We start from the raw sequence: 10,104 nt of genomic DNA on the forward strand, positions 1-10,104 counted from the left end.
ACAGGTTTTTTTACACTGTCTTCCTTTAGCGGGACATTGACTTTTTCCACCCCACGGCTGTATTTAATGTTAGCTAAGACCCGGCACTTAAAAGTTTCTCTCGCAGTTTCGCTGAGTTTGTGCCAAACACCACCCTGACCATCTCATCTTCCTCTGCATAAGCACAGTTCTTCACCTGTGAATATTTAGCGGCAGTGTTTCTATTGGATTGCCGCTGACGGACGGCCTTATGTGGGCAGGCACTAAATTACGTGGGAGGTGTAACTCCGCCTCCCATGGGCATCGAGCAGAAGTCTATTATAGCATATGGATGAAAAAATAGGTTCCAGTTATGACCATTACACATAGAATACTTTTGCAAGTAAGCTGTAAGGAATGAGCCTGCCAAATTTCAGCCTTCTACCTACACGGGAAGTTGGAGAATTAGTGATGAGTCAGTCAGTCAGTGAGGGCTTTGCCTTTTATTAGTATAGATAATTTCTTGCCTACGATTAAATCTTGCAAATACGATGCTATTGTTATTTCTGACCATGCACCTCTGATCTTGGAGCTAAAGTCACTATGCCCCCCACACTCATTTCGCAGATGGCGTCTCAACCCGCTTCTATTAGCAGACGAGAATTGTATAAAATTTATATCCAAACAAATTAGTTTCTTCCTAGAGACAAATACATCCTCAGAGATTTCTGCAGGAATACTCTGGGAAACTCTTAAGGCCTTGTTAAGAGGACAGATTATCTCATATCTTTCCCACAGAAAAAAATTAGAAACCAAGAAAGTAGCAGAGCTAAAAAGCGAAATTACTAGAATAGATGAAGAACATACCAGGCTTCCAAGTGAGGCACTACATAGGAAAAGGCAGGCTCTGCATTCAGAACTAAACCTCTGGACAACTAAAGAAACTGAACAACTAATTTATAAATCCAGACATCATTACTATGAACACGGAGTGAAAGCTAATAAGCTCTTAGCTCAACAGATTCACAAGCAAGAAGTCCACAATGCAATCCCAGTAATCACCAACACGAACGGAGACAAAAATCATCGACCACTAAAATATAATGCACACATTTAGAGACTACTATAAATCCTTATATTCTACTGAGTTTAAAGAAGACAACACACAATCTAATGCATTTCTGGATACATTACAGATACCACAAATAGATACTCCAAGTGTGGAGGAACTGGATAAACCTCTGGCATTATCAGAATTACTAGATGCTATAAAGTCACTTCAAGGCAGGAAAGCAGCAGGCCCTGTTGGCTACCCTGTAGAATTTTATAAGAAATTCTCCACTCAGCTAGCTCCCCTCCTATTAGCAATATTTACAGAAGCCAGAGACAATCAAACTCTTCCTCAAACTTTTCACCAAGCATTAATCACCGTTTTTCCTAAACAAAATAAGGACTTATTACAATGTGCATCATACAGACCAATTTCACTTTTGAATAATGATGTTAAGATACTTTCAAAAATTATAGCTAGAAGGATGGAGAAACTGCTCCCCTCAGTAATATCACAAGATCAAAATGGATTTATTAAAGGCCGACATTTAGCTTCCAATCTTCAACACCAGTTTAATGTAATATATTCACCTGCAAAGTCAAACACCCCAGAGGTGATATTATCGTTGGATGCAGAAAAAGCATCTGATATGACTGAATGGTGTACCGCTCTCAGATCCGGCACGATTATAATACACACTGCCCTATTTGAGAGGCAGCAAAAAGAAAAAAAATAATCCGGGGCGCGAGTGACCAACACTACTTTTCTACTTCCCCACTTCAATTATAGAAACACACCAGTGAAAGCAGGATCAAGCAAAAAATGATTATTGGCAGACAATATATAGGATCACTGTAACAACAGCAAAACCTTATATACATAAAATTCGCGCTACAGCGCTTCCCTTCCCCACACAAATCATAACACCAACACATAAAAACATACATTACTAATAAAGACATGAGCCAATGGAAACACACAAAAAAACAATGGATTTATAGTCTTTTAAATCTTATCTGTACGGAGCGTTGATCTCAGTCTGTAGTGGTGAATGAGACGCCGACCATATCTCTTGTTCCGGGAAACGTTCTGATTAACAGTTCCTTGTGCTGGCCCGTCAAGTCCTCTCCGTATTCCTTCCTCCGAAAAAAAATCATTTGCTTGGAATGAACCGGGTTCACCTGACGATATCCAAGAGGTGTTAATCCTTTCCCTCGTGCCCTTTTCTGTTATGGCCTCCTTCTCTCCTACCTCCTTTTTTTCCCGCCACCTATTTACATTCGGATAGCTCCTCCCCGTACAGTCTGTTGGCCCTCCAAGCCAGGTACTCCCCTCCCTCTGTATAAAGGCCAGCCCTAAACATAAAGGCGTACCACAACAACAAGTAAGGGAAAAGGTACAAACTTACAGGTACATACACATATTTCCGTTGACCGTTACAATGGAACTACCTTTTCACTACATTAGAAAAATTTCGGTTTGGCCCAAACACTTGTGCATGGATCAAACTACTTATACCAATCCAGAAGCTTCAGTTTGTATTAACAACATTTGTTTAGACTACTTTAAGCTAGAATGTGGTACCAGACAAGGATGCCCCCTGCTACCACTACTTTTTGCAATTGCCATTGAACCACTGGCAGTTCACTATCAAAATGCTTATCAGATAAAGGGGATTATCAGAGAAGGATTTGAACAGAAAATTTCTGTATATGCAGATGATATGGCACTGTATATATCAGACCCACAAAATACTGTGTGAATTTCAAAAGATTTCTGGTCTCAGAATTAATTTGAATAAAAGTGTGCTCTTTCCAGTGAATTCCCAAACATACAATATTAGATGGGACACCTTCCCTTTTATCATTGCAGATCAATTTAAATACCAAGGGGTAAATACCACAAGTAAACATAAAGCTCTTTATCAACAAAATTTTGCCATCCGTATGGAAAAAATTAAGCAAGACTTGCATTGATGGTCAACCCTTCATCTCACTCTAGCTGGAAGAATTAACATTGTTAAGATACATATCCTTCCTGAGCTTCTCTTTTTATTTCAGAACATTCCAATATACATCAATAAATCATTTTTATGCAATTAGATTCAACCATAACCTCATTTATTTGAAATTTAAAACATCCACATATCCAAAGAGCGACCCTACAAAGACCTAAGGCAGAAGGTGGCATGGCTCTACCTAACTTCCAGTTTTATTACTGGGCAGTAAACATACAAGCTATAAAAACCTGGACACAAATAGATAAACATACACAGGCTTGGTCCACAATAGAAATAAAATCCTGCAGTACTTCTTTATATTCCCTGCTTTGTGCCCATATAAATGCAAGTTATCGCCAATATACTAATAACCCAATTGTGCTTCACCCACTCAGAACATGGAACCAATGTAGGAAGCATTTTAAGATTAAGAATCTTTTATCTGTGGCACCTCTGCATGAGAACCACCTTTTCAACCCTCGAAAACATATGCAGTTTTTCATATCTGGAAAACATTTAGAATTAAATTACTTAGAGATTTTTATATAGACAACATCTTTGCAATCTATGAACAATTACATTCCAAATGTAACTTTCCAGAAACACATTTCTTTCACTATCTTCAATTATAAACTTTGTTAAACAGAACCTGCCTGATTTTCCTCATCTCCCACCTTCTGGAAAAAATATTGCTCAGTTTCGCTGACTCAGACAGCATTTCTGCAATATATAAAATTATTTTACAGTCCCTCCCTTTCAAAGATCAAAAATTTACTACAATATCCTGCTGCATAGATGTTTAAATTGGTTTCTCTAAACACCATTGTTATTTTATGAAAAACCACTTATTCTAATTTTAGGTGAGTTTTGGCAAAGCCGATCCTTGTAGAAGTCAGAGAACAGGATTGAACCCATCACAGCGTTCAATCACAAATACAGCATCAATACAGAATAATCAATGAACTAAACCCACACATCTTTTCCACACTGAAGGAAAAACACAGACACTGCTGGCTCCGTGAAACAGCAGCACTAACAACAGCACCACTGTGACACCCCAACTATTAGTGTATCAAAATTCCATATTAGCTTTCTCACTATTAATAAGGGCCCTATTAAGAGATCATTCTCAAGTGAACGAGTGCAAGAGAATGTAACCAAGTTTAGGATATTTAAAGAAATGCTCCACCCAAAAATAATTTTTATTAATGTTACTTAACCCCATTGACTTTGTAGTGGTGGCCAAGAAAAATGTTTAATTTTATGTTTTTATGAAGAATGGAGAGGGGAAAAAAGTCTGGCATAATAGAAGCCAATGGTGGCCAATGCTGTGCAAACAATGTGAAGAACAGCCATAGAAAAAGAATAAAATCTCAAATTACCCCTAACACATAATCCACACATTAATTTCCAGTGATAAGCTTAAAATGTATAAAATAAATGCCTTTTTGCTAAAATATTGGTAAATAGCTACTTCAGGAATATTCAATTCACATCATAAACAATAAACTAAAGCCTCATGGGAGTTATGTTTTGAAGACAGGACTCTTGATGGATGTATGAGGGAGAAATGCAGGACTTCAATTAAATTTCATATCCATGTGGCTTTAGTTTACAGTTTATGAAGTGCACAGATTTATCTGGATACAACTAGCAATATTTTAGCAAAAAAGTATGCACTTTGCTCATATTTGAGCATTCGACTGGATAACTGATCTATAGATTATGCAACATGAATAACATGAGATATATTTTTTGTTATATTGACATTTTTCAGATCATTTGCCCATTATTGGCTTACATTAGGTCATCAACTTGGATTTATTTTTCTTGGCCATCACAAACTACATGGGATAAATAACAGATAAAAAAATATTTCTGGGTGGAATATTCCTTTAAACTGTGATATCCAAATAAATGGGAGTACAAAGAAAGATGCGACTATAAGTGATAGGACTTCCTCTCTAGTTTAAAAAAACACTGCAGATACTGACGTCAATAAGGTTCAAATGTGCACAATTTTAAAAATCTTGAATCATTTTGATTAAAACATGACACGCACAAAATGGCTAAACAAATAAAATAAAAAGCAAATACATTAATTTTTAGGCAGATCAGGGCAACAAAAAGTCCACTCTTCATGGATCCCCAAATAATTCCTATCACATTATGGCTCTTGTCCAAATGTTCACCAGCACCTCACTTTCCCTACTAGTAGATGTCTGAGCACAGCTTGCATATTCCTACGTGATGCTGTCACAAACATCTGTAAGCACACACAAGTATATCTTCACTAGCTACAGTGGGAAAAATAAGTATTGAACGCGTCAATGCTTTTCTTATAAATATATTTTTACTGGGACTATTGACGTGAAATTTCACCAGATGTGAGTAACAACCCAAATAATCCGCACATCAAAACAAGTAAGTCCATAAATTAAGTTATAAATAATTAAGTTATATTAAATAAATCTTGAAAGTTCTGGGGGCCTTTTCTATTAACTCTAATCTTCAGTTGTTTCCATTGATTTTTAATTGGATTCAAGTCGGGTGATTGATTGGGCCATTCTTGCAACTTTATTTCCTTTCTCTGAAACCAATTGAGAGTTTCCTTGGCTGTGTGTATGGGATTGTTGCATTGCTAGAATGTCCACCTTTGGTACTTCATCAGCATCTTGGTAGATGGCAGCAGATTTGTATGAAGAATTACGATTAATTAGGATTACCATTCATCCTTCCTTCAATTATATGAAGTTTGCCAGTATTGTGAGGTGTTTTTGTGGTTTGGTCCTTCAAACATGGTGTGTGCAATGACATCCAAAGAGTTCAATTTTGGCCTCATCTGACCAGACTATATTCTCCCAGTATTTCATTGTCTTGTCCAAATGTTGTGCAGCAAACTTTAAATGAGCTTCAACGTGCTTTTTCTCCAGCACTGTAGTCTTGCGTGGTGAGTGTGCATAGAGGCCATGGCGGTTGAGTGCATTACTTATTGTTTTCTTTGAAACAACTGTACCTGCTAATTCCAGGCCTTTCTGAAGCTCTCTGCAAGTGGTCCTTGGCTCTTGGACAACTCTTCTGATTATTATTTTGAGTCCTCCGTCAGAAATCTAGCAAGGTGCACCTGGTTGTGGTCGGTTTATGGTGAAATGATGTTCTTTCCACATCCAAATTATGGCCCCAACAGTGCTCACTGGAACATTCAGAAGTTTAGAATTACACCTGTAACCGGTGCCCGCAGTATGTTTTGCAACAATAAGGTTGTGAAGGTCCTGAGAGAGCTCTTTGCTTTTACCCATCATGAGATGCTTCTTGTGTGACACCTTCGTAATAAGAAACCTTTTTATAGGCCATCAATAGGACTAAACCAGCTGATATTAATTTGCACTGAAAGGGGGATAGGATTTGTTTCTAAATACTGACAGATTTCAGCTGGCTTCTTGGCTTTCCATGCCTTTTTGCACCTCCTTTTCTTCATGTGCTCAATACATTTTCCCGTGTCACTCCACTTTAGTGTAACTTAATGTATGGACTTATTTGTTATGTGTGAATTACTAGGGTTGTTACCGACATCTGGTGTAAAGTTCATGTGAATTGGCCCATTAGAAACATTTACGGAGAAAAACGTTGACGCGTTCAATACCTATGTTCCCGTTATATGGTACTGTACATCCTGGTAAGGCACCTGCTTAGCTCAAGACCATAAATCACTGCAGAGTCTGGTGAAGACGGCAGAACATTACCGGCATACGGTGCCTTCAGTACGGGACATTTACAACACGGAAAAACAAACAACATTATTACAAGAACACAGCCATCCTCGCTCCTTACTTGTTTTCCACAGTACAAGACCACCAGCACTGGCGCCAGTAGATTCACAAACTAGTTCTTTTAAATGAAGGCATTTTAACTGTGGCTGGAACAAAATATTGCAAGTCCGCTAATGAAAAAGCGCAAGACAGAAGGTTAAAAAGTAAATCTAATTCCGTAACACTAATTCGGGGTGGGTACATTTTCACGTAGTTTCGTTTCTGCAGCCTACTTACTTGATAGACTGGAGCACAGTCTCGACGTCACGGAAGTGCCCTTGAAACCGCCGAATAACTTGCACGCCCGTGCTACCGACATGCCGGCTTCTGTGAACTGCCTCACTGGAGTGTCTACGGTGTCCGCTTTGGGACATTCCGCTCCTCGTTTTTTCGCTTACAGTTGTTCACATTTTTATAAACTATGTGGGGGTCAGCATCGCTGATTACTTTTAGAAACTAGGTGGTTTACTTTATATGCACAGACAACATATTCATTGCTGAAGTGAATGCTACTAAGAATGCAAGCATCTTGTTTTAGAAAATAGCTATGTTAAAACATTGTTTTCAATATAAGCAAGAGTTCAACCAACACCTTAAAGAGTACTACTTTAAAAATGACTTAATGACTATAATAAACATTAAACGTCAATTACAAACAGATCCCTCCTTAAATAACTTCTAATGTCCGAATTGCCATCAAAATGCATTCAGTTACCAGTTTAAGTGGCACACCCTTCACCTTTGCACTAATTCACATTATATATTACATGATAACGTTGTGTGGCACATGTCAGGCAGACCAGCATTTCTGAAAGTATTCATTTCTATTCAGCTGTGCATTAGAACGGGCAAAACAACAAGTCAAAATGGCATGATAATTGTTACTAGGTGTGTCAGTTCAAATATCTCCAAACTGCTGTCATCATAGGTTTTTCTTTCACAACTACTTTACAGAGAATGGCAAGAATTTTACAAAGAATGAGATGACTCACAACCGATCAAATCACATTTAAAACCATAATTAGGGTGCAGAATGTAATCTCTAAATGCGTCTCATATTGGACTTTTTTTTTGTCTGGGCTACAACAATCAAAGACCATGTCAAAATACAAGAAAACGTGTCTCCACAGAAGCATCAAAACTGCACCATTGATAGGTGGAAAAACGTTGATTGATTGGACGAATCAAAGCTTATTTTGGAACATGCATATTTTGACAGAGGCAGCATGACATCATGAAGTCATCCTGTTTGGTCTCAACATTACAGGTCCATGGTGTGAAAAATATCTTCCTGGCCACCATATCAGCTGAAGAATGTCTAAATGGCAAAGCATGTCTGAACATAATTGATGACCAAGCTTATCCCTTAATGGTTACAGTTTATCTACAACTGCATTGACACTCCCAGGATGACAATGCACTATGTCACAAAGACCCGCATTGCCATTGATTGGTTTGACTATTTTATTGCTTCAGTGACTTGCATGGTTCCTTGTTTCTCAACCAAATGGAGAGTCTTTAAGATGAGGTGAAAAGAGCCATTAACAGCAAGGATTAAGGATTGTTTTCGTACACTCAGATCTGTGTTATATCATCTTTTCTGTACTTGATAAACATCAATCTAGCTAGCTAGAAGAAAAGCCTTCTTTGTTGTTGTTTTTACTCCTCGTTGAAAGGCTTCCATTCTATTTAAGTCCCTTGACCTGTTTGATGATTGGCTGAATTTCCTTTGCTTCTTTGCTTTGATTCAGGTCACACTTCTTCAAGCTTCTATGTGCTCAAAATGTGCAGTGTTGCATAATAGAGAGTAGTGACTAAACTAATGTAGTAATATTATGAACAGAAAATATAGTGCATCCGGAAAGTATTCACAGCGCATCACTTTTTCCACATTTTGTTTCATTTTTTTCCTCAGAATTCTACACACAACACCCCATAATGACAACGTGAAAAAAGTTTACTTTAGGTTTTGCAAATTTATTAAAAATAAAAAAACTGAGAAATCACATGTACATAAGTATTCACAGCCTTTGCCATGACGCTCAAAATTAAGCTCAGGTGCATCCTGTTTCCCCTGATCATCCTTGAGATGTTTCTGCAGCTTAATTGGAGTCCACCTGTGGTAAATTCAGTTGATTGGACATGATTTGGAAAGGCACACACCTGTCTATATAAGGTCCCACAGTTGACAGTTCATGTCAGAGCATAAACCAAGCATGAAGTCAAAGGAATGGTCTGTAGACCTCCGAGACAGGATTGTCTCAAGGCACAAATCTGGGGAAGGTTACAGAAAAATTTCAGCTGCTTTGAAGGTCCCAATGAGCACAGTGGCCTGCATCATCCGTAAGTTGAAGAAGTTCGAAACCACCAGGATTCTTCCTAGAGCTGGCCGGCCATCTAAACTGAGCGATCGGTGGGAGGGTGGAAGGGCCTTAGTCAGGGAGGTGACCAAGAACCCGATGGTCACTCTGTCAGAGGTCCTCTGTGGAAAGAGGAGAACCTTCCAGAAGGACGACTATCTCTGCAGCAATCCACCAATCAGGCCTGTATGGTAGAGTGGCCAGACAGAAGCCACTCCTTAGTAAAAGGCACATGGCAGCCCGCCTGGAGTTTGCCAAAAGGCACCTGAAGGACTCTCAGACCATGAGAAACAAAGTTCTCTGGTCTGATGAGACAAAGATTGAACTCTTTGGTGTGAATGCCAGGCAACATGTTTGGAGGAAACCAAGCACCGCTCATCACCAGGCCAATACCATCCCTACAGTGAAGCATGGTGGTGGCAGCATCATGCTGTGGGGATGTTTTTCAGCGACAGGAACTGGGAGACTAGTCGGGATAAAAAGAAAGATGACTGCAGCAATGTACAGAGACATCCTGGATGAAAACCTGCTCCAGAGCGCTCTTGACCTCAGACTGGGGCGACGGTTCATCGTTCAGGAGGAAAACAACCCAAAGCACACAGCCAAGATATCAAAGGAGTGGCTACAGGACAACTCTGTGAATGTCCTTGAGTGGCCCAGCCAGAGCCCAGACCTGAATCCGATTGAACATCTCTGGGGAGATCTTAAAATGGCTGTGCACCGACGCTTCCCATCCAACCTGATGGAGCTTGAGAGGTGCTGCAAAGAGGAATGGGCGAAACTGGCCAAGGATAGATGTGCCAAGCTTGTGGCATCATATTCAAAAAGACTTGAGGCTGTAATTGCTGCCAAAGGTGCATCGACAAAGTATTGAGCAAAGGCTGTGAATACTTATGTACATGTGATTTCTCAGTTTTTTTTTTTTTT

General features: G+C 39.1%; 1 protein-coding gene across 2 annotated transcripts in view; it reads right to left on the minus strand.

Moving 5' to 3' along the window:
• Positions 1-7,203, minus strand: part of cskmt (citrate synthase lysine methyltransferase) — a 20,807-nt gene extending 13,604 nt beyond the window's left edge. The window contains exon 1 of one of the 2 annotated variants that reach the window (XR_005634617.1): positions 7,055-7,141. Coding sequence is in view for 1 of the 2 variants with exons in the window: in XM_039760679.1 (XP_039616613.1) it covers positions 7,055-7,136 (82 nt within the window). In the remaining variant the exon portion in view is untranslated. Of the gene's footprint in view, positions 1-7,054 lie in introns of both variants that reach the window. The other variant, XM_039760679.1, reaches the window with a different exon arrangement.
• Between the last annotated feature and the right edge of the window lie 2,901 nt (positions 7,204-10,104).

This window comes from Polypterus senegalus, chromosome 8, assembly GCF_016835505.1.
Source record: "Polypterus senegalus isolate Bchr_013 chromosome 8, ASM1683550v1, whole genome shotgun sequence".
Classification (NCBI taxonomy): domain Eukaryota; kingdom Metazoa; phylum Chordata; class Cladistia; order Polypteriformes; family Polypteridae; genus Polypterus; species Polypterus senegalus.